This window comes from Anomaloglossus baeobatrachus, chromosome 5, assembly GCF_048569485.1.
Source record: "Anomaloglossus baeobatrachus isolate aAnoBae1 chromosome 5, aAnoBae1.hap1, whole genome shotgun sequence".
NCBI lineage: Eukaryota > Metazoa > Chordata > Amphibia > Anura > Aromobatidae > Anomaloglossus > Anomaloglossus baeobatrachus.
The window spans coordinates 451,290,250-451,318,199 of NC_134357.1; the positions used below are offsets into that span (position 1 = coordinate 451,290,250).

A 27,950-nucleotide genomic window follows, 5' to 3' on the forward strand; every position below is an offset into this window, starting at 1 on the left:
AACCTATGACGCTCTCGGGGTCCAGACGTGTTTTTAATGTGCTAAATTTTGTGGCTGTAGCTGCGACAGTGCAGATGCCAATCCCGGACACACACACACACACACACACAGCTATTCTGCTGGGGTCACTGTGTACTTACATTACACGACTTATCCTGTACTTATCCTGAGTTACATCCTGTATTATACTCCACAGCTGCACTCACTAATCTGCTGATTGCAGTCACTGTGTGCATACGTTACCTTACTTATCCTGTACGTATTTTGGGTTACATCCTATAGTATTCTCCAGAGCTGCACTCAGTATTCCGCTGGTGTAGTCACTGTGTACTTACATTACTTATCTGATCCTCTGTCAGCTTTCTAGATCAGTTAGTATCTCAGAAGACACCTTTTGTATGCTTAGCTTAGCCCATAATGATAGGTTGGAAGTGCTGACATGTGATCTCTTTTACTCTTTCTGATTGGCTTGTTTGCCCTCTCCAATATGCTAATGAGGCACCTTTAGCAGATGGCAGGGGCAATGTTAGGGCTGGTTCACACTAAGCGACAGCGACAACGAGGTCGCTGTTACGTCACCATTTTCTGTGACGTAACAGCGACCTTGTAAGTCGCTGTTATGATCGCTGCTTAGCTGTCAAACACAGCGACGCAGCAGCGATCATAACCGCGAGAGCAGGGAGCCACGCACACTGCTTAGCGCTGGCTCCTTGCTCTCCTAGCGACAGTACACATCGGGTTAATTAACCCGATGTGTACTGCAGCTACATGTGCAGAGAGCAGGGAGCCGCGCACACTGCTTAGCGCTGGCTCCCTGCTCTCCTAGCTACAGTACACATCGGGTTAATTAACCCGATGTGTACTGCAGCTACATGTGCAGAGAGCCGGAGCCGGCAGCACAGGCAGCGTGAGAGCTGCGGAGGCTGGTAACTAAGGTAAATATCGGGTAACCACCTTGGTTACCCGATGTTTACCCTGGTTACAGCTTACCACAGCTGCCAGATGCCGGCTCCTGCTCCCTGCTCGCTTCATTTCGTCGCTCTCTCGCTGTCACACACAGCGATCTGTGTGTCACAGCGGGAGAGCGCCTTTGAAGAAAACGAACCAGGGCTGTGTGTAACGAGCAGCGATCTCGCAGCAGGGGCCAGATCGCTGCTCATTGTCACACACAGCGAGATCGCTAATGAGGTCACTGTTGCGTCACCAAAACCGTGCCGTAGCAGCGATTTCGGTAGCGATCTCGCTATGTGTGAAGCACCCCTTAGCCGGTAGGATCCAGCACTGGATCATAAGATAGAACCTCCCTGGCTCAATGATCAATACTTTATGCCCCACGTCTTCAGTGATGAGAACGTCTAGGGACGTTTACATTCATGGGTGTCACAGATATCGTCCACTGCTTTTATAATGTTTCAAGCTGCTGAATTTGGGGTTACTGGCCCTTTAATAGTAATACACCTGTATGTAGCTGTATTTGGTTGGCTCTGTGCATAGCGACAGCTATTATTGTCTCTTCCTCTGCTCTTCCTCTCCTGTGACCCACTTTGCTGGCACACTGACCTTGAACAGGCGCTCCCCACAGAGATGACAGATGTTGTGCAGAGCCGCTATGTAATACACTACATGCCAAATCACATGCAGGAATGCAGGATTCACAACCTCCACTTTTAGATTCACTTGCGTTACGCTCACAATATAATCCATTTTATTTTTTTATGTGTTCTCTTTCTTGCTTTTAGGGTGGTAGTTGGAAGACCTGTGCAGTGTTCTGGCGTTCCAGACCCATCGAAACGTTACAAAATGTCCAAATCAAAGAGCTCTGAGTCTGTGCGAGTTGTGGTGCGATGTCGGCCCATGAACAGCAAGGAGACAGCTGCTGGGTTTGATAAAGTAGTAGATGTGGACGTAAAGCTTGGTCAAGTGGCAGTAAGGATTCAGAAAGGAGCCTCTAATGAGCTGCCGAAAACCTTTACCTTTGACGCCGTCTACGACGGTAACTCTAAACAGGTGGAGCTTTACGATGAGACATTCAGGCCTCTGGTGGATTCAGTCTTACTTGGCTTCAACGGAACCATTTTTGCATATGGCCAGACAGGCACTGGGAAAACGTACACGATGGAAGGGTTAAGGGGCGACCTCGAGAATAGGGGGGTCATACCAAACTCATTTGATCACATCTTCACACACATTTCAAGGTCCCAGAACCAACAGTACCTGGTGAGAGCTTCATATCTAGAGATCTATCAGGAGGAGATCAGAGATCTTCTCTCTAAAGACCAGTCTAAGCGGCTGGAACTGAAAGAAAGACCCGACACCGGTGTCTATGTAAAGGATCTGTCCTCTTTTGTCACCAAGAGTGTGAAAGAGATCGAGCACGTCATGAATGTGGGGAACCAGAACCGCTCAGTTGGAGCAACGAACATGAATGAGCACAGTTCCCGTTCACATGCCATTTTTATGATTACCATTGAGTGCAGTGAGCTCGGGTTGGACGGTGAAAACCATATCCGCGTTGGAAAGTTAAATCTGGTAGACTTGGCCGGAAGTGAACGGCAAACAAAGACCGGGGCCCAAGGAGAAAGGCTCAAAGAGGCTACAAAAATTAACCTGTCCCTCTCTGCACTAGGAAATGTGATATCTGCCCTCGTGGATGGCAAGAGCACCCACATACCATACAGGGATTCCAAACTTACCAGGTTGTTGCAGGACTCTTTGGGCGGCAATGCCAAAACGGTCATGGTCGCAAATATTGGCCCTGCTTCATATAACGTTGAGGAGACCCTAACCACTCTACGTTACTCCAACCGTGCCAAAAACATCAAGAACAAACCCAGAGTCAATGAAGACCCAAAAGATGCGTTATTAAGGGAATTCCAAGAAGAGATTGCACGGCTCAAGGCCCAGCTGGAGAAAAGGGTTGTGGGTAAAAGACGCAAAAGGGGAAAAAGAAGATTTGGTGTAGATGTAGCTGGAGAGGACGATGAAGATGGAGACTCTGGTGAGGGAGAAGATGAGGTGGAAGATAAAGAAGACTATTGGCGAGAGCAGCAGGAGAAGCTTGAAATTGAGAAGAAGGCCATCATAGAAGACCACAGTTTGGTGGCAGAGGAAAAACTGAAACTCTTACAAGAGAAAGAAAAGAAAATGGATGACCTAAGAAGAGAGAAAGAAGCTATGGAAATGCTGACAGCCAAAGTAAAGGTAAAAACTTTCTTCTGTAATTCACTTCCTGATGTGTCATGGAGAGCTCTGTTGTGGTGAGTTCTCCTGTTCTTGATACAGTAAACTTCATCAGTAGTTGGAAAGGTTCATCACCTACAGGCATAGCCGAAAGTGTTGGCACCCTTGATATTGTTCTAGAAAAGGAAGTAATTCTCACAGAAAATTATTGCAATTACACATGTTTTGTTATACACGTTTATTTCCTTTGTATGGAACAACATAAAAAATCTGGGGTAAAAGGCAAATTGGACATAATTTCACACACAACCCCAAACATGGGCTGGACAAAATTGTTGGCACCTTTCAAAAAATTGTAAGTAAACTATTTTGTTTCAACCATGTGATGCTCATTCAAACTCATCACTGGCAAGTATCCAATTTGGGCAATATAAAAATCATACGTGACACCAGATAAAAAGGGGGAAGATGACTCAATCTTTGCATTATGTGTCCGTGTGTGCCACACTAAGCAAGGAGAACAAAAAAGAGGAGAAGAGAACTGTCTGTGGACTTGAGAACCAAACTTGTTGAAAAATATCACCAATCTCAAGGTTACAAGTCCATATCCAGAGATCTTGATGTTCTTTTGTCTACGCTGCACAGCATAATCAAAAGTTTACAACCCATGGCACTGTAGCTAATCTCCCTGGATGTGGACAACAGAGAAAAATTGATGAAAGGTTGCAACACAGGATAGTCTGATTGGTGAATAAGCCCCAATCAAGTTCCAAAGAAATTCAAGCTGTCCTGCAGGCTCAGAGTACATCATTGTCAGTGCAAACTTTCCACCGACATTTGAATGAAATGAACAACTATGGCAGGAGATCCAAGAAGACCCCACTGCTGACACAGAAACATGAAAAAGCTAGGCTGCAGTTTGCCAAATTCTACTTGAGTAAGCCAACATCTTTCTGGGAATGGTCTGGTGGACAGATGAGACCAAGATAGAGATTTTTGGTAAAGCACATCATTCTACTGCTTGAGTCCTACAAAGAAAAGAGCACAGTACCTACATTCAAATATGGTGGAGGTTCAAAGATGTTTTGGTTTTAATTTGCTGCCTTTGGCACTGGGTGACTTGACTGTGTGCAAAGCATTATCAGATCTGAAGAATACCAAAGGAGTTTGGGTCACAATGTAGTGCCCAGTGTAACAAAGCTGGGCTTGCGTTCTAGGTCATGGCTTTTCCAGCAGGACAATGACCCCAAACATACTTCAAGAAGCCCACAGAAATGGATGGCAACCAAGCGCTTGAGAGTCCTGAAGTGGCAGTAAGGAGTCCGGATCTATATCCGGTTGAGAGATCTTAAAATTGCTGTTGGGAGGAGGCGTCTTCAAGTGGGAGAGACCTGGAGCAGTTTGCAAAAGAAGAGTGGTGCTAAAATCCAGTTGAGAGGTGTAAGAAGCTTGTTAATGGTTATAGGAAGCGATTGATTCCAGTTATAGGTGCCAATAATTTTGTCCTGTCCATTTTTGGAGTTTTGTGTGAAATTCTGTCCAATTTGTCTTTTTTTTTTATCTCAGTATTTTTGTGTTGTTCCAATATACACAAAGGAAATAAATGTGTGTAACAAAACCTCTGTAATTGGAATAATTATCTGGGAGAAGTACTTCATTCATCCGAAACAATTTCAAGGATGCTAACGCTTTCGGCCATGTCTATTTACTGTGCGACTTTCTTGTCACTACCACTGTCAGCATAGAGTAGACCAGTATTGCCTCAACTCCAGTCCCCAAGAGTCACCAATCGTGCATGTTTTTAGGATTTCCTTAACAGTGCACAGATGTTGGAATCGTCAAGGAAATCCTGAAAATATGCCCTTTTGGTGGCTCTTGACGATTGGAGTTAAAGAACGCAAGACCTCAGTAACCGCACTAGGGCTCAGAAGTCCGTATCGAACCCCTGTATAATTTCTGGCCAATCATGCAGGTTCTCTAATGAACTATGAATATTCCTCTCACTTTCTTTATCGTTCCTATGGGAGACCCAAACCATGGGTGTATAGCTACTGCCCCCGGAGGATACACAAAGTTACTACACTCAAAAACGTGTAGCTCCTCCCTCCTAGCATATACACCCCCTGCTAGCCAGATCTAGCCAGTTTCTTGCTTTGTGTCAGGAGGATCACACACACACATGCATCCTTTTTTGATTTTTCATTTTTTCTAAAGATTTGGAAGAAAAGCGGGTCCACTGGACTCCCGGCATGTCCCTTCTCACCCCCCTGGCGGCGGTGCTGTTAAGGTTGACTTCAGGGCAGGAGCCCTTCATGCCGCGCTCCTTCACCATCCCTTAGGGGCTGTGGCTTGAAGTTGGAGCCAACACGGTTCTCACTGCCTTGCAGGAGACCGGCCTCCATCCGCAGCCCTTGTGCAGGACCCTGCTGGAAGGAGCACTGAACCCCCACCCCACCAGGGACTGGGCCCTGCGTCTCAAAGCTAAGTATAGAGACACGTTGTTCAGAGGGTCCTTCTGCAATGTGGGGCACTTTTATTGGGGGGGACAGTGATTGCTTGATAATGCTGCTTTTTTACTGTGTTTCCGGCCGGTTCCACGGTTTTTACTGAGAACCGCGCCGATGATGCCTGATTCTCGGCCGCATGCACAACTCTAGGCCCCGGCTTCAGCCGCGGCCTAGTTTCGTTTCGTTCCCCTGCATGTCAGTCATGCAGGGGGACACTGCAGAGCCGCCCGCCGGCCGCTCTGCACAGGGGAGGACACTCGTTTTTGAGGAGATGATTCCCTCCCCTGTACATCTCCTTCGCCCTCCGATTCCCGCTCCTGGGTTAACCCCCGCCCCCCCCCCTCACTCTGGCGCCATTTTCTCAGCGTCTTAGTACACTGGTCGGCGCTGGCTGCTCTGCAGTGCAGAGGGAGTGAATATCTGGCTGGGGGTCCAGGCTTGGAATTCGGATGGCACTCATAATAGCGGCCTGATAAGTCACAACCTCTGGTTGTGCACTTTTATTCACTCTCAGGGCATTCTGAAGGAGTTAATTCTTTATCATAGAACCTCCTCCTCAGCAGCATGTCTCACTCTAGCAGCAAAGCTCCAAGGCTGTACACTACATGTTCTGCATGTAACCTCATATTGCCTGAACCGGCACACTGTAATGGTTCTTATGTGGTGGATGGTGGTCAAGATGCCTCAGCCGGAAGTCTCCCCAGGCTGAACCCCTGTCTTGGGTATTCTAGCCATTCTAGACAGAGCCCCCACCTCTGCAGCATGTCTCACAGAGCGAGGCTGCAGGCTGTTTTTTATTATCCACTGCAGGTAGTCTCGTACGGCTATACCGAGCTCATAACCACTGTGGCCCCTCAGCTTGGGAGCTCATTAATGGTCCCTCCAGCTGCTCCGGTTTCGGTGGCTGACCCCTGTGGGAATCCTATTTCCAGGGGTCGGCTGTCCCGGCATCTGCTGAGCATGCAGCCCCCTTCTCAGGGCGTTTTCTGCTTCGCTCAGCAAAGCTCACAAGGGACTCTCCTTCTGGGCTCAGACCCCGTCCTCCTGACAGGGAGACGCAGGGTCCCCTGTCCTCCCCGTCCCGCAGCTCCGATTACGAGCTGACTCACTGGACGAGGAGGATGTCTCTACCACGGGCTCGGACGCTACTTTATGTACATTGATCCGTCCGTAGGTGACGCAGATGCGAATGATTGGATTGCGTCCATTATTCTTGTACTGGACCTCCATCCGCCTGATCAGGGGAGTATTCCCCGCTGGCAGAAAGGCATCAGTATACCTTTAACAGGACGAGGAGTGTGTTCTTTAACCACTCCAGTTTTCAGCCCGCTGCGTCCAAGCCCACTGCCTATCCTGCAGACCCCACAGCGGAGTTCTGCTGCCTGTCTCCCCCTCCCATCAGAGGTGGTCAAGGAGTGTACTCATTCGCCAAGGGTAGCCACTCCGGTGTCTAGACTTTCAGCCCGGATAGTTGTATCAGTGGCTGACGGCACCTCTATATGGATCCTACGGTACATTAATTTTGTACTGGACCTCAATCCGCCGGTGTTACCTTATCTAGGTGAACACAACGTGTGTTCCTTAACCACTCCAGTTTTCAGGCCCCTGTGACTAGCCCAGGGTCCGCTCTGACAGTCGCTTCCCATGAAGCGTGATTCTGAGGACTGTATTCCCCTGTCCACCAATGGTGGTCAAGAAGTGGGCTCATTCACCTCAGGTGGCTCAGCCCGGGCCGTTATGTCAGTGGCTGATGGCTCCTCTCTTAAGGTTCTGCGGTCCGTCCGGTTGTCCTTTGGGCCAAGTCGGTATGGGGACGGCAGGAGCTTCGTTCTCCTCAGCTTTACAGCAGTGCGGTTTTTTTGTACCTTCTCTGGAGGAGATGCATTCTCTCACAGGGACTCTATGCCCAAAACGGTTGCCTGAACTTCCAGACTTCAGTCTTTTCATCCTATGCCAGGTCTGCCATGCTGGACGCCGCACGGCGGTGGTCTGGGCTACCTTCCTCGCTGTCACTGAGTCAGCTTCCTCCGAGCTATTTAGCCACGCCAACAACCTCCTTGGTCGGTGGCAGGCTCTCTCCACTTGGCGACGTAGGGTTCTAACACGTCTCCGTTCAGTGGGGGCGAGATTATATCTCCCTTGGCTACAGGATGGACTTCTGTCCACCCGCCAAACAGATTTTTTCTGTCAACTCCTCCCGGCTCCAAGGCCGCCGCCTTCTCACAGGCCGTGGCATTTCTTGCAGGCCAATGGAGTAATTGTACCGGTTCCCGACTGGGAACGGTTCTGAGATTTTTGCTTAAATCTATTCCTAGTCCCCGAAGAGGGCGGTGCCTTCCGACCTGGATCTTTAGCTTTTCAAGCATAGCCAGGTGTGGCGTTTTCACATTGAGTCTTGGTTTTGTTCCGTGTGTTTTTTTCACCGGATCAATCAAGAACCCAAGGAGATTCCCTAGCAGCCATCGGCATCAGAGATGCCTATCGGCAGGAGTCAATCGCAGTTTCACACCAGCGTTGACTACGTTTTGACAATCGGAGTGGTCCAATTCGTGGCTCTTCCCTTGGGGTTAGCCAAGGCCCCTCGAGTATTCTCATTGGGGCAGCTGTGATTAGGGTCCTGCCCCCCTAGGGTTTGGCAGTGATCTTTTGCCCTGGACGGCCTTCTTGTTGGGGCTTCATCCAGTGCTGACTCTTAGCAGAGTGCTTCGCTCACTCTCACCACTCTGATCTATTCGGGTGGCTTGTCTTTCTGTCCAAGTCCACTCTGACTTCGAACCAGAGGTTCTCAGGGCGTCAATGGAAGCGGTTCCTTGCCCAGTTTTTCCTGCGTCCTCTGAGACTGGATGTTTTCCGCTGTACAAGCGAACTCACTCCTCCCACGGGGTGGTGGCTTCGCCACTGGCCAGGGGCTCGTTTCAGTGGTGGCTTCGGCCACTCTGTCTCAGGGGCGCTCCTTTCTGGCCCGTCCCGGGTGATCCTCACCAGGATGCTAGCCTATCCGCCTTGGGAGCAGTATATCTCCACCGTGGAGCGCAGGGCGCTTGGACTCTGTCCGAATCAGCCCTCTGGATCAATGTGCTGGAAATCAGAGCTGTATTTCTTGCTCTCTAAGCCTTCACGATCTGTGGGCGGCTAGGCACATTCGAGTCCAGTCGGACAACGTGACAGCGTTTTCCTACATCAGCTTCCAGGGCGGGACACTCAGCCGCCTGGCAATCTTGGCGGCTCAACATTCTTCAGTGGACAAGGGACTCCTAGTCCACCGTATCCGCAGTCCACATCCTAGATGTGAAAACTACGAGGCAGGCTATTTCAGCTGTCCAACCGTGGTCCACAATCCTCAGGTTTTGCGGTAGACACACTGGTTCATGTTTGATCCCAGCTTTGTCTCTTTACGAATTTCACCCTCTACCTCTTGTCCAGAGTCCTGCGCAAGATCGGTAAAGGGGGCCGTCGGGTCATTCTTCCAGACTGACCCAAGCAGGCTTGGTACTCTGACCTGCTCCTTCTGTCCGTTGGGTTGCCATGGCATCTTCCGGACCGTTCAGACCTTTTCTCAAGAGGTCCGTTTTTTCCCGTCAGAATTCTGGATTCTCAGATTGACGGCGTAGCTCTTGAGTCCTGGAGACTTCTGATATCCTTCCTGAAGTCATCTCCACTATGACTCGAGCTCCAAAGTGTCCTTTGACCTTTTTGGCCTTGCCGACCCTCCTGTCCCTTCCACAGTCCGGTCTACAGCTAGGACTATCCCTCATTAAGGGACAGGTCTCGGCTCTGTCAGTATGTGCCAGCGGCGTATCGTCCGGCTGGCTCCGGTGCGCTCCTTTAAGGGCGCATCTCACATCATTCCGCCTTTCCGGCGGCCTATGGAGACCTGGGACCTTAATCCGGTCCTCCCGGTTCCCGGAAACCCCCCTTTGCGCCTCTTGGGGAGGTTTCTTTGTTGTGTCTTTCACAGAAAGCAGTCTTTCTAGTGGCTATAATTTCCCACCAGAGAGTTCTGGCTGCACTCTCTCGGAGTCACCCCCTTTTTTTGGTCTTTTGCATCAAGACAAGGTGGTCTTCATCCGACTCCGGACTTTTTTCCCTAAGGCGGTTACTGCTTCCACCTTATCCGGGGCAATTTTCCTGCCTTCCTTTTGTCCGGCTCCTGTTCATCGCTTGAGGAAGCGTTGCATATCCTGGATCTGGTGCGGGCGCTCCGGATCTATGTGTCTCGCACCGCCGTTATTAGGCGGTGCACCTCTCTGGTGCTGACTGTTCGTCAGCGTAGCGGTCTCTCGGCATCTAAGCCGACCCTGATCGTTGGCTTAGGTCGGCCATTTCCGAGACCTACAAGTGTACTCAAGTGCCTTCCCCGCCGGGGATCAGAGCACATTTGGTCAGACCTGTCGGCGCCTTTTTTGGGCTTTCAGGCACCAGGTTACGGCTCAGTAGGTCTGTCAGTCTGCAGCTCGAATTAGTCTGCATACTTTTTCGAAGCACTACCCAAGGCATGCTCATGCTTTGGCAGACGTGGGCTTGGGCAGACGCATTTTTCCGGCGTCTGTCGCCCATTTGTGAAGTTAGGTTTGCCTGCTTCTCAGTTGTCTGTTTATTCCCACCCATGGACTGCTTTTGAACGTCCCATGGTTTGGGTCTCCCATAGGAACGATAAAGAAAAAGAGAATTTTGTTTACTTACCGTAAATTCTTTTTCTTATAGTTCCGTCATGGGAGACCCAGCACCCTCCCTATTGCCTATTGGCAGGTTTCCTGTTCCGTGTGTCTTCACCGGCTGTTATTGTTGTAGACAGAGGTTCCGGTTCTTCCGGATTTTACTCTGTCTCTTCTTGTGGGTGGATGTCCTCCTTCAGCTTTTGCACTAAACTGGCTAGATCTGGCTAGCAGGGGGTGTATATGCTAGGAGGGAGGAGCTACACGTTTTTGAGTGTAGTAACTTTGTGTGTCCTCCGGGGGCAGTAGCTATACACCCATGGTTTGGGTCTCCCATGACGGAACTATAAGAAAAAGAATTTACGGTAAGTAACAAAATTCTCTTTTTTTTTTAGAAAGGGTCAGCCAAGATGTAATTGATTTTACGCTCTGGATCACATATATTGTGACTTACAGAGCAGATTTCTCTTCCCATAGATGATGATAATTAAAAGAGCAGGTCGATAGCTGTTACATAGGCTTTATACATCTAATGAAAGTCTTATAACTTGGCCATGTTACAAAATCTTGTCCCCTTTTCAGTTATTATCCATCACGCTATCTTGTGTCCATTTGAGCTCAATGGTCCTCAGCGATAAAGGCTTTTCTGGGCCCAATCAAAGCTCCTATTCCTAAAGGCAAAGGCACTTTCATGGTTGCAGGATTTACATTTTATGGTCCCTTAGTGCTTTAACTCATGGCTGCTCTTCATAAGTCACACTAATGTTGAGTCTGTTTCTCAGGCTATGGAGAGTAAACTTCTTGTCGGTGGAAAGAACATTGTTGACCACACCAATGAGCAGCAGAAGATCCTGGAGCAGAAGAGACATGAGATCGCTGAGCAGGCAAGTAATAAATCTGCTTGAACAAGCCCATATTGTGGCTACAGTAGGGGGCACAAAGGTCTCACTTATGTCCATATTTTCTAGAAACGTCGAGAACGAGAGATGCAGCAAGAGATGGAGAATCGAGATGAGGAGACGCTGGAGCTCAAAGAAACATACAGCTCCTTACAGCAAGAGGTCGACATCAAAACTAAGAAGCTCAAAAAAGTGAGGGTTATCTGCACTGGACCATTTTGCTGGTAGCACCAACATGGATTGTGGAAACATGGCATGGTGGCACCATTGAAAGACCTCTCCTTACCTTTTGTTTTCCAGCTCTTCTCCAAGCTGCAGGCTGTGAAAGCCGAGATCCATGATTTACAAGAAGAACACATTAAGGAGCGTCAGGAGCTGGAACAGACACAGAACGAACTCACCAGAGAGCTGAAATTAAAGTAAGTATCTAGGATCTATCCATAGTGGGCACAAGTGAGATTTGTCAGACAACTAATGCATTTGCCACACTCATGCATCTACCACTCCAAACTGCTGGTCCGCAGATTGAGTTTACTAGAACAGCCAGATGACAACCAGAATGGCCACCATTAAAATGCTTACATACATAAGTGAATAGACCTCTCTGTAATGGGTTATCCTATGCTCTGGAGTTGGTGTATCACTGTAAGGGAATGTGAGCCCTGGTCAAAAAGCTATACAAGTATGCTAAAAGTGATTAGGCACTAATGTCATTTAAGGTTATCACCAGCAGATACATAGACATTGCGCCGGACTGAGATCGCATCTTGATTTAGCCTGTTTTGGAAATGGAGAGCAGGATGTGTGAATTATTTATCAGGCTGTTTATATCTGGTTTATTATTGCAGCACGTCCTAAAGAAACCGAATCATTGAGAATAGCACGAGGGAGGATTTAGCCATCACTCTGGCACTACAAGATCGGCACATGATACCCCCCTGATATACCACACCTACTTGAACATGGCCATCTTTAAAATCCACACTGGCCTCTGTGCCATTCCGTATAGCCAATAGGGCGCTTTAGCCGCCACAGTGACGCTCTGTTGCTTTGGCATTTCATGAGTTACAATTAGGTCTACAAATATTTGGACTGTGACACAAATTTTGGAATTTTTGCTGTACAACAAAATTTTCTCAAGATACAGTTATATAATCAATATGGGCTTAAAGTGAAGACTCCGCTTTAATTTGAAGGTACTCACATCCTAATTGGAGTAAAGGCTTACGAATTACAGCTCTTCAATATGTAGCTGCTTCTTTTTCAAGGAACTAAAGGTAATTGGACAATTATCTCAAAAGCTCTTTAGTGGGTTGCATGGGCTATTCCCTCATTAATCCATCAGCAGCAGCTAAAAGGTCCAGAGCTGATTCCAGGTGCAGCATTTGTATTTGGAAGCTGTTGCTGTGATCCCACAACATGCGATCAAAGGAGCCCTCAATGTATGAGAAACAGACCATCATTAGGCTGAAAAAAAGAAGTCCATCAGAGAGATGGCAGAAATGTTAGGAATGGCCAAATCAAGAGCGCACTGGTGAGCTTGGGAACTGAAAAAGGCTGGACATCCAAGGCACACAATAGTGATGTATGATCGCAGAATCCTTTCCTTGGTGAAGAAAAACCCCTTCACATCATCCACACAGGTGAAGAACACTCTCCAGTATGTAGATGTTTCAGTATCTACCATAAAAAGAAGACTTCATAAGAGCAAATACAGAGGGTTCACCACAAGGTGCAAAGCATTAATCAGCCTTAAAAATAGAAAATCAAGATTAGATTTAGCGAAAAAAAAACATCCAAAGAAGCCACCCAGTTCTGAAAAAGCCGCAGAGGACAGATATAACCAAGATCAACCTGGACCAGAATGATGAGAAGAAGAAAGTATGGAGAAGGCTTGGAACGGCTCATGATTCAAAGCATAGCACATCCTCTATAACATGGTGGAGGCAGTGTGATGACCGGGCATCTATGGCTTCCAATGGCCCTGGGTCACTAGTGTTTTTTGATATGTCTGAAGACAGATGAAGCAAGGTTGATTGGACGGTGCTTCACAATACAGATGTAAAATGGCCCAAAACATATTGTGAAAGCAATCCAGGAAATCGCAAAGCAGTGGAATATTCTGCAATGGCTGAGTCATTCACCAGATCTCAACCCCATCGAGCTGCATTTCACATTCTTAAGACAACACTAAAGACACAAAGACCCACAAACAAGCAGAAACTGTAGTGAGTAACAACAGTAATGGCTGTCAAAGCCTCCCAAAGGAGGAAACCCAGTGTTTGGTGACATCCATGGCTTCCAGACTTCAGGCAGGCATTTCTTGCACAGGATTCTTTACAAATTGTTCTAGATTAACATTTTATTTATTTATGGTAACGTTACTTTGTCGAATTACGTTTCAGCCCCTGAAAAGAGGAGTCTTTGTAGATAAATGGTTGCAATTCCTAAACATCTTACAGGATATTTTTGTTCAGCCCCTTTTAATGAAAACCTAAAAACCTGTGCCTCAACTGCATCTCCCATGTTTCATTTAAAAAAAAAAAAAAAAAAAAAAAATTAGTGGCATGTAGAGCCTAAATCATAAAGAACCGGTCACTGTCCAAATATTTCTGGACCTAACTGTATTTATTGGCCGTAATTGTGCCCACCAGTTTTGATAATGCTAGGTACAAATGATCTATTAAAAGGCAGATTGCCCTGTACAGCTACATCAGCTCCTGGTGGTGGGGCTGAAGATAAGAGAATATCTCGTTTATCTCATTCTAACGACCGTGATTTTTCGCGAAGATATGTCACCAGTGGCATCAGTGTTTTGGATCAGAGTTTGATCAGTGTTTGGTCCATGTGTCAGTGTTTACCATCAGTGTTTGGTCCATGTGTCAGTGTTAACTACCATCAATGTTTGGTCCATGTGTCAGTGTTTACCATCAATGTTTGGTCCATGTGTCAGTGTTTACCATCAGTGTTTGGTCTGTGTGTCAGTTCTTACCATCACTGCTTGATCCGTGTGTCAGTGTTTACCATCAGTGTTTGATCCGTGTGTCAGTGTTTACCATCAGTGTTTGGTCCGTGTGTCAGTGTTTACCATCAGTGTTTGGTCCGTCTGTCAGTGTTTACCATCAGTGTTTGATCCGTGTGTCAGTGTTTACCATCAGTGTGTCAGTGTTTACCATCAGTGTTTGGTCTGTGTGTCAGTTCTTACCATTACTGCTTGATCCGTGTGTCAGTGTTTATCATCAGTGTTTGGTCCGTCTGTCAGTGTTTACCATCAGTGTTTGATCCGTGTGTCAGTGTTTACCATCAGTGTGTCAGTGTTTACCATCAGTGTTTGGTCCGCATGTCACAGTGTTTACCATCACTGCTTGGTCCGTGTGTCCATTTTTACCACCAGTGTTTAGTCTGTGTGTCCATTTTTACCACCAGTGTTTAGTCCGTGTGTCCATTTTTACCATCTGTGTCTCATCACGGATTTTCCCATATGGATAATTAAATAACAAAGCTTGTAAAGCTCCCATCCTTTGCCATGTTAATCGCAGACGGCATATGGACTGTACATTGATGCCATCCTTGTGCTGTCCATGATTTTCATAGACTTATAGACTTCTATGGTAATTTTTATCCAAGACTCTGATAAAGTGGATACGTCTGTGATTTTTGCACGGACACACAGTTCTCAAAAACACAGGCCATACGAAGAGCCCCATAGACTATAATGGGTTTATTTCTATCCGTGAAAATCAAGAATAGAACACGTACTTGGAAAATGGACATCTGACTTAGCCTTTATTGTAATTGCTGCCTGCTGTGTGAGGCCTCATTCAGATGTGCACTTTTCATGTACGTGTTCTATTCTTGATTTATTTTCACAGCTAGAACATGTACCCATTAGTTTAAGGGTCTGTTGACATGGCCATGTTTCTTTCCTGACTGTTTGTCCACGCTAAAATAACAGCAGTGTGTCCTGTTTTTTACCAGTGTCACGGATGAAAAGAAGCAATCCAAGTCTATGGGTCTGTGAAATTCCTTGATAGCAACCGGATGGCATCTGTGTATGATCCATGTGCTGTCAATGATTTACTCTGCAACGGTTGGGAGAAGCTTTGCCATTTATATATCCATATGTGACAATTGCTGATTAGACACTGATTGTACAGTCATATGAAAAAGTTTGGGCACGCCTATTAATGTTAACCTTTTTTCTTTATAACAATTTGGGTTTTTGCAACAGCTATTTCAGTGTCCTATATCTAATAACTGATGGACTGAGTAATATTTCTGGATTGAAATAAGGTTTATTGTACTAACAGAAAATGTGCAATCCGTATTTAAACAAAATTTGACCGGTACAAAAGTATGGGCACCTCAACATAAAAGTGACATTAATATTTTGTAGATCCTCCTTTTGCAAAAATCACAGCCTCTAGTCGCTTCCTGTAGCTTTTAATGAGTTCCTGGATCCTGGATGAAGGTATATTTGACCATTCCTGTTTACAAAACAATTCCAGTTCAGTTAAGTTTGATGGTCGCCGAGCATGAACAGCCGCTTCAAATCATCTCACAGATTTTCAATGATATTCAGGTCTGGGGACTGGGATGGCCATTCCAGAACATTGTAATTGTTCCTCTGCATGAATGCCTGAGTAGATTTGGAGCGGTGTTTTGGATCATTGTCTTGCTGAAAAATCCATCCCCTGCGTAACTTCAACTTCGTCACTGATTCTTGCACATTGTCAAGAATCTGCTGATACTGAGTTGAATCCATGCGACCCTCAACTTTAACAAGATTCTCGGTGACGGCATTGGCCACACAGCCCCAAAGCATGATGGAACCTCCACCAAATTTTACTGTGGGTAGCAAGTGCTTTTCTTGGAATGCCGTGTTTTTTTGCCTCCATACATAACGCCTTTTTGTATGACCAAACAAATCAATCTTTGTTTCATCGGTCCACAGGACGTTCTTCCAAAATGTAACTGGCTTGTCCAAATGTGCTTTTGCATACCTCAGGCGACTGTTTGTGGCGTGCTTGCAGAAACTGCTTCTTTCGCATCACTCTCCCATAGAGCTTCTCCTGGTGCAATGTGCGCTGTATTGTAGACCGATGCACATTGACACCATCTGCAGCAAGATGACGCTGCAGGTCTTTGGAGGTGGTCTGTGGATTGTCCTTGACTGTTCTCACCATTCTTCTTCTCTGCCTTTCTGATATTTTTCTTGGCCTGCCACTTCTGGGCTTAACAAGAACTGTACCTGTGTTCTTCCATTTCCTTACTATGTTCCTCACAGTGGAAATTGACAGTTTAAATCTCTGAGACAACTTTTTGTATCCTTCCCCTGAACAACTACGTTGAATAATCTTTGTTTTCAGATCATTTGAGTTTTTTTGAGGAGCCCATGATGCCACTCTTCATAGGAGATTCAAATAGGAGAACTACTTGCAAGTGGCCACCTTAAATACCTTTTCTCATGATTGGATATACCTGCCTATGAAGTTCAAAGCTCAATGAGGTTACAAAACCAATTTAGTGCTTTAGTAAGTCAGTAAAAAGTAGTTAGGAGTGTTCAAATCAAGAAATTGATAAGGGTGCCCATACTTTTGCACCGGTCAAATTTTGTTTAAATGCAGATTGCACATTTTCTGTTTAGTACAATAAACCTCATTTCAATCCAGAAATATTACTCAGTCCATCAGTTATTAGATATATGAAAATGAAATAGCTGTTGCAAAAACCCAAATTGTTATAAAGAAAAAAGGTTAACATTTAATAGGGGTGCCCAAACTTTTTCATATGACTGTAACTAGTGATGGGCAAGCACTATCATGCTCAAGTGCTCGGTACGCGAAATGAGCAGGTCAGACCCTAGGATGGGCGCGAATGGAGAACCCAAGTATAATGGAAGTCAACGGGGATCTCTTCCGGAAAAATGCTCGAGTTCCTCATTGATTTCCATTATACTCGAGTTGTGTCCATCCATTTGTCCAACTGTTCTTTACGAGTACCGAGTATGGTAGTGCTCACTCATCACTAATGCTAAAAACTGACACATGGACTGAACACTGATGAAACTTGGATCTAAAACCTTCATGACACCTTGACCATTTTTTAGATATGTGGAAATCATCCAGCCTGGGCTTATAGTTTTCTTTTAGAATTAGTTACCAGTCATGACTGAGACAAGTTGATGTTTAGGGTTGATTGTCTCTTCTTGTGCCACAGACATCTGATCATTGAGAATTTCATTCCGATGGAAGAGAAGAATAAGATGATGAACCGCTGCTATTTTGAGGAGGAGGAGGATCAGTGGAAGCTCCATCCAATCACCAGGCTGGAGTAAGTACTTGTGACCTTCCTCTCGTAGCCTGCGCCCATTCTGTGACCCCCCCTTCCTCCCTTAAGGTCTGGTAATTGCGCACTTTTCTTCCTAGCAATCAGCAAATGATGAAACGACCGACGTCTGCCATAGGCTACAAGAGGCCATTGTGTCACCATGCCAAGATGTCCATGATGGTCAGACCTGACCCCAGATACCGGGTAAGAGTAGCGCTTAAGTAAAAACTACCCTCAGTAAACTGAAAGCTTCAACAAATTTCCAACACATTTTGTGTTTTTCAATTCTTCACTATTGTGAGGACACCTGCTTGCTGTCATTGAAAGTGAACATTCCTGTGGGAGGCATAATACCCACAGAAATGCTTCTCGCAGCTGAGTGTTTGTGACACTTGTATCCATTTTACACAATCTTCTATGAACTACACAGTCCTCTATGGGCACCTGATTGATTTAGTTTACCTGCACTGATACATTGTGACAAAGTCCCAGGACAGGGGTTAGGCCTTGTGCCCACGTTGCTTTTTTCCTTGCTTTTTTTAATCAATAAAAGCAAGGAACACGCCTCGCAGCAAAGTCTATGAGAACCCTGACTTGCTGTGCACATGCTGCTTCTTTTTGCCTTGCAGTTTTTGTTGCTGAAAAAAGAATCAGCCTGTCAATTGTTTCTACAGTTTTTACTGCTTTTTTCACCAATTGATTTCAATGGAGTCAGTGAAAAACGCAGGAATAAACACATGTGTAATGCACATGTTGCTTTTTTTCTGTGCGTTTTTATGTGCTTTTTTGACGTCACTGGGGTTCCCTGCAGCCATTTCCTCATCTCTCGATCTTCACCGTGGGACCTTGCTGCAGAGAACTCCAGTGACATCACAAGGTGAATAGAGTTCATGCCGGCAGATCACGGGGTTTCTTGCAGATTCGCCGGCAAGAACTCTGTTCACCTTGTGACATCACCGCGGTTCCCAGCACCTAGGCCACATAGCCAGTGTAAACAGACATTTTATCATTTCGCGGTCTTTACCGCGGGACCTTGCTGCAGGGAACTTGGGTGACCTGGTCTCTGTGGCGATCCGTAACTCAGTAACCCTGAGTTACCATGGGAGCAATCGAGTCCTTGTGATCGCATTACAGTGACCCGACCAGCAGGAAGAGATAAGCAATATCTCTCCTTCCCTGCCTCCTAAATGCTGCAATCACACTGATCGCAGCATTTAGGGGGTTAAACTGCCAGTAGCGGCATGGGCACTACTCCTGGCAGCAAGAGCTGGGTCCCGGGTGTAAGATCAGCCGGTGGCGATCGCGGGTGTACAGCGCCTGAACCCCTGCGGTCGCCACGAGTAAAAATAACAACAAAAAAAAAGACTTAGATTTGTGCTGCTGTTGTGTTTAGCTTGCAGAGTGGATACCTGTGTAACCAACCTTAGAACGGGTATGTAATCCCTAAATATATCCATGAATGTCTCCATTCACTGACAGTATGCAGAGATTTTGAGAATATTGAGGCATGAAAGCGCAAAATATCAGAAAGTTGCAAAAAAATGTATTTTACCAAAAGGAAATGTGATCTACGTAACCCCCCATTACACCCTTTGGGTGGCCGAATTCCTACATTGGCATGGTTAGGCCCCAGCCGTCATACAGAAAGCCTGCGATCAATGGTCTTATCAATATTCCAAAATTGTGAAAGAAAATGAGTCCATGTACTAGATAGTCATAGAGGAGTTTATACGTAATATATTATCATCCCCGAAGGCTGAGAATATTGTTCTTCTGGAACTCGATATGCCAAGTCGTACAACCCGGGAGTACGAGGGACCGGCTGTGGCCCCCAAGGTCCAGGCTGCTTTGGAAGCTGCTTTGCAGGATGAAGATGACATCCAAGTGGACGCCTCAACGTTTGAGAGCTCAGCCAGCAAGAAATCCAAAGCCAGGTGAGTGGTCCTGCAGTATTGAGGATGGTACAGGTACTAAAGCAGGTATGTACGTCGCCTTGGATCGCTAGGACCAGTTGCTCCAACCAACCTGCAATGTCTGCTGGAGTCTAATGTAGTCTGAACGTTTCTTTTATTACACTTTGTCCTTTGTGCTTTACACAGCAGCTTTGCATGCTGGATTTTTTTATATAACCTAAATCCAGTGCTATACTGGCACTACCAGGCTGATTCTATACATACCTTTAGTGGTCAGCTCGGATGTATAGGTTTTGAAACACAAGCAAGTAAAATTTGTGAAATGAACAGCTTTTTGATTGACAGCAGCTGTCAATCAGCTAATAGCTGGGGTGGGTATTCATGTGATTCCCGCCCCCTACCTGTCTGTCCTCCCCCTGTTGTTTATGCTAATTCTATTATAGAATCGCTTTACTAAGTGACTAGAAGGACCTGTGCTGATGTCATACCCATGTGGCCAGAAGGGGCAAGGCCTCAGCCAACATAGCTGATACCAGGAAGCAACATTTTCTTCGGCGCTCCATTGGGAGACCCAGACGATTGGGTGTATAGCACTGCCTCCAGAGGCCACACAAAGCAATTACACTAAAAAGTGTAAGGCCCCTCCCCTTCTGGCTATACACCCCCAGTGGGATCACTGGCTCACCAGTTTTCTGCTTTGTGCGAAGGAGGTCAGACATCCACGCATAGCTCCACTGTTTAGTCAGCAGTAGCTGCTGACTATATCGGATGGAAGAAAAGAGGGCCCATATGGGGCCCCCAGCATGCTCCCTTCTTACCCCACTTGTGGTTTGTAAGGTTGAGGTACCCATTGCGGGTACGGAGGCTGGAGCCCACATGCTGTTTTCCTTCCCCATCCCCCTGAGGGGCTCTGAGGAAGTGGGATCTTACCGGCCACCAAGCCCTGAGGCCGGGCTCCATCCACAGACCCATAGAACCTGCTGGATGTGGAGCGGGAGTGCCGTTCAGGGACAAGGCCCTGCAACTTTCAGGTACTCTGTGTCCCCGTATGGCAGGCCACGCACACCCCAGGCTTGCTGGGTGTGCTAGTGCGCCGGGGACTGTAGCGCTGTGCGCTGGGCTTATAGTCCCCGCAGATTACTGGGGGACTTTATGTGTGTGGATCGCCGCGCCGACCGCCCCTGGAGCGGCGGCGCAGCTGCGACTTGTAGTGCGCCGGGGACGCGCCGACCGCGCTTTTACGGCGGCGGCGCTTCTAACTTTAGTCCCCGGTTTTCTGCGGCCTAGCTCCGCTTCGTTAACGCCCCCCACCCTGTCAATCAGGGTAGGGGAGAGACGTTGTTCAATCGGCAGCGCCGAGGGCTGGAGCACGATTTACATGCTCCAGCCCTCTCACTGAGCACAGTAGGACACAGGCTTCGCGCTTTTTCTCTGTGCACGCCCTAGGCCCGCCCCCAGGCCCGCCCCCAGGCTTGCAGCTCCCCAGGACGCCGGCAGCCATTATACACATGCAGTCTGGCTGGAGAACGGACGCAGGCTCTGGGGGACCCAGGCTAGGGGTTTCTGGCGACCACACACCTGCGCTAAGCGGGCGGTAAGCAGCACATACGTGCGGCCCCACTAGTGCCACAGTGTTATATTTTTCGCTGTACCAGATATATTTATATACTGCACTGTAAGGTCGCTTCTTGGCTGTACACCCTATATTGCTTTGAGGAGACAACAGCATGTCATCCGCAAAACGCAAGGGTGCCAAGGCACGGGCTGTATACACGGCTTGTACAGCATGTGGGGCTAATCTACCAGCAGGCTCCAACGACTCTCATTGTGTGCAATGTTCAGTCCCAGTGGCACTTCGTCAGCCAGAGCCTATTGTGGTGGTAGCCCAGGCAGAGACGCCTGTGAACCCTGCCCCGGTGACGGGGACAGAATTTGCAGTCTTTGCTGATAAAATGTCTGTGACTATGACAAAAATCCTGGAGACCTTGCAGTCCAGGCCAGTTGCTCAGACCATAGACACTGCTGTGTCTATGTTCCCCGGTCCCCCTCAGTTGGAACTAATCCGTACTTCAAGGGGGTCCCAGGCATCACAGGCTGAGGGCTCTGACTCCGATGACAGTCCCAGTCCGCCTAAGCGAGCTCGCTGGGAGAGACCCTCCACGTCATCACGCGGATCAGGGTCTCAGCGAGAAGGGTCCCTATATGATGGTTCAGAGGTGGGTGATCAGGAGTCTTGTCCTGACGCCGCACTCAATTTGGATACGCCAGATGGTGACGCCATGGTAAATGACCTTATAGCGGCCATCAATAGGCTGTTGGATATTTCTCCCCCAGCCCCTTCTGCAGAGGAGGCAGCTGCACAGCAGGAGAAATTCCATTTCCTGTATCCCAAGCGTAAATTGAGTACTTTTCTGGACCACTCTGACTTCAGAGAATCCATCCAGAAACACAATACTTATCCGGACAAGCGTTTTTCTAAACGCCTTAAGGATACACGTTATCCTTTTCCCCCTGACGTGGTCAAACGCTGGACCCAGTGTCCAAAAGTGGACCCTCCAATATCCAGGCTTGCAGCTAGATCCATAGTTGCAGTGGAGGATGGGGCTTCACTTAAAGATGCCAATGACAGACAGATGGACCTTTGGTTGAAATCTGTCTATGAAGCTATCGGCGCGTCGTTTGCTCCAGCATTCGCGGCCGTGTGGGCGCTCCAAGCTATTTCAGCTGGTCTGGCACAGGTGGACTCTCTCATACGTCCAGCAGTGCCGCAAGTGGCGTCCCTAACTACGCAAATGTCTGCGTTTGCGACCTACGCTATCAATGCGGTACTGGACTCTACGAGCCGTACCTCAATGGCATCCGCCAACTCTGTAGTTTTGCGCAGGGCCTTGTGGTTAAAGGAATGGAAAGCAGATTCTGCTTCTAAAAAATGTTTAACCAGCTTGCCATTATCTGGAGACAGACTGTTTGGTGAGCAATTGGCGGAAATCATTAAACAGTCCAAAGGTAAGGACTCCTCCTTACCCCAGCCCAGATCAAGCAAACCTCCACAGAGGAAGTGGCAGTCAAAGTTTCGGTCCTTTCGAGGCTCGGGCAAGCCCCAATTCTCCTCGTCCAAAGGGACTCAGAAAGAGCAAAGGAGCTCTGATTCCTGGCGGGCTCACTCACGCCCCAAGAAAGCAACCGGAGGTACCGCTTCCAAGGCGGCTGCCTCATGACTTTCGGCCGCCTCCCTCCGCATCCTCGGTCGGTGGCAGGCTCTCCCGCTTTTGCGACATTTGGCTGCCACAGGTCAAAGACCGGTGGGTAACAGACATTTTGTCTCACGGGTACAGGATAGAGTTCAGTTCTCGGCCTCCGCCTCGGTTCTTCAGAACTTCCCCACATCCCGACCGAGCAGATGCCCTTCTGCAGGCGGTGACTTCTCTAAGAGCAGATGGAGTGGTGGTCCCTGTTCCTCTTCAGGAACAAGGTCAAGGTTTTTACTCCAATCTCTTTGTGGTGCCAAAAAAGGACGGCTCATTCCGTCCTGTTCTGGACCTAAAACTGCTCAACAAGCATGTGAACGCCAGGCGGTTCCGGATGGAATCCCTCCGCTCAGTCATTGCCTCAATGTCTCAAGGAGATTTCCTAGCATCAATAGACATCAAGGATGCTTATCTCCACGTGCCGATTGCTACAGAGCACCAACGCTTTCTACGCTTCGTGATAGGAGACGACCATCTTCAGTTCGTAGCTCTGCCATTTGGTCTCGCGACAGCCCCACGGGTGTTCACCAAGATCATGGCGGCAGTGGTAGCAGTCTTGCACTCTCAGGGACACTCTGTGATCCCTTACTTGGACGATCTACTGGTCAAGGCACCCTCTCAAGAGGCATGCCAACTCCGCTTGACTGTTGCACTGGAGACTCTCCAGACGTTCGGGTGGATCATCAACTTCTCAAAGTCAAATCTGTCACCGACCCAGTCACTAACGTATCTTGGCATGGAGTTTCATACTCTCTCAGCGATAGTGAAGCTTCCGCTGGACAAGCAGCGGTCTCTACAGACTGGGGTGCAGGCTCTCCTTCAAGATCAGTCGCACTCCTTAAGACGCCTCATGCACTTCCTCGGGAAGATGGTGGCTGCAATGGAGGCGGTTCCGTTTGCGCAGTTTCATCTGCGCCCACTTCAATTGGACATTCTCCGCCAATGGGACGGGAAGTCAAAATCCCTGGACAGGAAAGTCTCCCTTTCCCAGACGGCCAAGGACTCTCTGCAGTGGTGGCTTCTTCCCACCTCATTATCACAGGGAAGATCCTTCCTACCACCGTCTTGGGCGGTGGTCACGACAGACGCGAGTCTGTCAGGGTGGGGAGCAGTTTTTCTCCACCACAGGGCTCAGGGTACGTGGACTCAGCAGGAGTCCACCCTTCAGATCAATGTTCTGGAAATCAGAGCAGTGTATCTTGCCCTACTAGCCTTCCAGCAGTGGCTGGAAGGAAGGCAGATCCGAATTCAGTCGGACAACTCCACAGCGGTGGCATACATCAACCACCAAGGGGGGACACGCAGTCGGCAAGCCTTCCAGGAAGTCCGGCGGATTCTGATGTGGGTGGAAGCCACGGCCTCCACCATATCCGCAGTTCACATCCCCGGCGTAGAAAACTGGGAAGCAGACTTCCTCAGTCGCCAGGGCATGGACGCAGGGGAATGGTCCCTTCACCCAGACGTGTTTCAGGAAATCTGTCGCCGATGGGGAAGGCCGGACGTCGACCTCATGGCGTCCCGGCACAACAACAAGGTCCCAACCTTCATGGCACGGTCTCGCGATCAAAGGGCGCTGGCGGCAGACGCCCTAGTGCAAGATTGGTCGCAGTTCCGGCTCCCTTATGTGTTTCCACCTCTGGCACTCTTGCCCAGAGTGCTACGCAAGATCAGATCCGATTGCAGCCGCGTCATACTCGTCGCTCCAGACTGGCCGAGGAGGGCGTGGTATCCGGATCTGTGGCAGCTCACGGTCGGCCAACCGTGGGCACTACCAGACCGACCAGACTTACTGTCCCAAGGGCCGTTTTTCCATCGGAATTCTGCGGCCCTGAACCTGACTGTGTGGCCATTGAGTCCTGGATCCTAGCGTCTTCAGGATTATCCCAAGGGGTCGTTGCCACCATGAGACAAGCTAGGAAGCCCACGTCCGCTAAGATCTACCACAGAACGTGGAGGATATTCTTATCCTGGTGCTCTGCTCAGGGAGTGTCTCCCTGGCCATTTGCATTGTCTACCTTTCTTTCTTTCCTGCAATCTGGGTTAGAAAAAGGTTTGTCGCTCGGCTCCCTTAAAGGTCAGGTCTCGGCGCTATCCGTCTTTTTTCAGAGGCGTTTGGCACGCCTTCCTAAGGTGCGCACGTTCCTACAGGGGGTTTGCCATATCGTACCCCCGTACAAGCGGCCGTTAGATCCATGGGATCTGAACAGGGTACTAGTTGCCCTCCAGAAGCCGCCCTTCGAGCCTCTGAGGGAGGTTTCACTTTCTAGACTATCACAGAAAGTGGTTTTTCTGGTAGCGATCACATCTCTTCGGAGAGTGTCTGAGCTGGCAGCGCTATCATGCAAGGCTCCCTTCCTGGTCTTCCACCAGGACAAGGTAGTGCTGCGCCCCATTCAGGAGTTTCTCCCGAAGGTGGTATCCTCTTTTCATCTTAATCAGGATATCTCTTTGCCTTCGTTTTGTCCTCATGCAGTTCATCGGTATGAGAAGGATTTACATTTGTTAGATCTGGTGAGAGCACTCAGAATCTACATTTCCCGCACGGCGCCCCTGCGCCGCTCGGATGCACTCTTTGTCCTTGTCGCTGGCAAGCGCAAAGGGTCGCAGGCTTCCAAAGCCACCCTGGCTCGATGGATCAAAGAACCAATTCTTGAAGCCTACCGTTCTGCTGGGCTTCCGGTTCCATCAGGGCTGAAGGCCCATTCTACCAGAGCCGTGGGTGCGTCCTGGGCATTGCGACACCAGGCTACGGCTCAACAGGTGTGCCAGGCAGCTACCTGGTCGAGTCTGCACACTTTCACCAAACATTATCAGGTGCATAGCTACGCTTCGGCGGACGCCAGCCTAGGTAGAAGAGTCCTGCAGGCGGCAGTTGCCTCCATATAGGGGAGGGCTGTCTTGCAGCTCTAACATGAGGTATTCTTTACCCACCCAGGGACAGCTTTTGGACGTCCCAATCGTCTGGGTCTCCCAATGGAGCGCCGAAGAAGAAGGGAATTTTGTTACTTACCGTAAATTCCTTTTCTTCTAGCTCCTATTGGGAGACCCAGCACCCGCCCTGTTGTCCTTCGGGATTTTTGGTTGTTTTTCGGGTACACATGTTGTTCATGTTAAACGGTTTTCAGTTCTCCGAGGTTACTTCGGAGTGAATTTGTTTAAACCAGTTATTGGCTTTCCTCCTTCTTGCTTTTGCACTAAAACTGGTGAGCCAGTGATCACACTGGGGGTGTATAGCCAGAAGGGGAGGGGCCTTACACTTTTTAGTGTAATTGCTTTGTGTGGCCTCCGGAGGCAGTGCTATACACCCAATCGTCTGGGTCTCCCAATAGGAGATAGAAGAAAAGGAATTTACGGTAAGTAACAAAATTCCCTTCTTTCTGTTGGCTGAGGCCCTGCCCTTTCTGATCACATGGGTATGACATCGCACAGGTACTTCTAGCCACAACCATTTGAACAGGCAGGGGGCGGGAATCATAAATACCCACCCCAGCTGATCAGCAGCTGCTGCCAATCAAAAAGCTGCTCATCTTACAAACTATATTTGCTTGTGTTTCAAACCTAAACATCCTAGCTGACAAGTAAAGGTATGTATAGAATCAGCCTGATAGTGCCAGTATAGCCCTGGCTTTAGCTTATATAGGAAAATCCTGGTGATTGGTGCACTTTAACTGCTGTGAGGTCAGTGGATTTTTGTTGCTATTGCCGTTACTCTTTTTTTTTTTTTTTTCTTATTTATATTATGTATTTATTATTTCACTCCCATTTCCAGACCCAAGACTGGCGGCCGAAGAACAGCTCCACCTCCAGGGCCTTCTGGATCTTCACAATTCCCACAATCGAGGGGGTTGGTTCCGAAGTAAAGAAACTGACCCCAAAACCGAGACTCTCGAATAGGTAGACGAAGTATTAGGATGAACTGATTAAAAGACAACCTGCACGTGCCCCGGGGCAGATCCCCTCACCTCCTGTGGTTAAGCTTACTGAGAAGTGAAAATATGGGGGGAGGGGGTCATCCGTAACAAGTCAAAGGCGCTGGACTTGTAACACGGCAGTGCCCCTGTGCTTGGCATGACTTCAACTTTGTGGAAAGTGTTTCTATGTAGGACTTAATTTGTGATGGATCTGAAGACATGGAGACCTTGAGTGTATACAGCTCCACCTGAAATCGAGCGTCGACTGTACACGTTTGATGTACCGGGCGCTCGGCCTCTGCACTGATCTCTCAACACCCTGACCTTTCTTTTTTTGGTATTTATGTTTTTTTTAGATGTATATTTAGTTGTCATCTTTTATACTGTAAATTAGTGGCTTTTTGTTTCATTACTTCGGATGGCAACCTGTGCTTTATCTCGAGCGACAGGCCCAGGTACGAAAAATATCAGTCACTAAGCTTGCTTCCTTACCTCTACTACAGATATCATAGAGTCCTCTGTAAGTTGGACACCCGATCTTCTCCGGCCCACCTCACGCTGTCCGCCATCTTGCTGCTTGGTAACCTGACTGCACTTGTTAAATGGTGATGGCTTTCCTTGGCATCTGCTTGCTGGTTTGAGCCCATCCATGCTTCTCTCGGTCACATTCAGCCTCAGAGGTGCGATGTGACCGGGAGAAGCGGCAGATCCTCGGCCTTATCTGAAGAAGCCATAGATACTGTGAATTTTATAAGGCGACGCAGTGTGATGGCTCCTTCCCCATCTAGGATCACGCAGGAGGGAGATCTATTTATTTGTACCTTTCTCTATCGGCGAATGTATATTTAAATAAAATCTCTTTACCGCCCCTGGCCCTGGGGTGTGCCTCCTATTTTACCAGTACACCTCCCACCATTCATCACTACCTTTATTATGACACTGTGGGTTGGCAATGATACCAGATCCTGAGAGGCATCATGGCTGGCTGTTATGATAAGGATCTAACCTGCATGGTGGACGGCTCTGATCTGGCTGCTACTTTTAAAGGGATTCTCCCATTTCAAAGATTCTTAAGAGTAGAGCTAGCCACAATGCAGGTTAGATCCTCATATAATAATACCAAGCCACAGTGTTCCTTTGGTCCCCCATAACAGTAGCCGCGAGTGGGAGCCACCATCTTTTTTACATTTCATCAGCATTGAGAAAGGAGTATAAGCCAGCGTCCCAAAATGGGCCAACCACAATTTGCCATAAACCGAAAGACCCTCTGAAAAATAATCAAATGAGTCATCATTTGATGATTTTAC

The 27,950-nt window shown here is 48.1% G+C and overlaps 1 protein-coding gene across 2 annotated transcripts in view; it reads left to right on the plus strand.

The window, feature by feature from the left end:
- KIF3B (kinesin family member 3B) overlaps positions 1 to 27,511 on the plus strand; it is a 43,336-nt gene extending 15,825 nt beyond the window's left edge. For both annotated transcript variants that reach the window (XM_075350553.1, XM_075350554.1), the window contains exons 2-9: positions 1,740 to 3,201; positions 11,125 to 11,226; positions 11,311 to 11,433; positions 11,542 to 11,660; positions 17,461 to 17,574; positions 17,670 to 17,775; positions 19,327 to 19,505; positions 26,502 to 27,511. In XM_075350553.1, coding sequence (XP_075206668.1) covers positions 1,801 to 3,201; positions 11,125 to 11,226; positions 11,311 to 11,433; positions 11,542 to 11,660; positions 17,461 to 17,574; positions 17,670 to 17,775; positions 19,327 to 19,505; positions 26,502 to 26,592 — 2,235 coding nt within the window. In that variant the 5' untranslated portion in view covers positions 1,740 to 1,800 and the 3' untranslated portion in view covers positions 26,593 to 27,511. The remainder of the gene's footprint in view (positions 1 to 1,739; positions 3,202 to 11,124; positions 11,227 to 11,310; positions 11,434 to 11,541; positions 11,661 to 17,460; positions 17,575 to 17,669; positions 17,776 to 19,326; positions 19,506 to 26,501) is intronic.
- Positions 27,512 to 27,950: the final 439 nt, after the last annotated feature.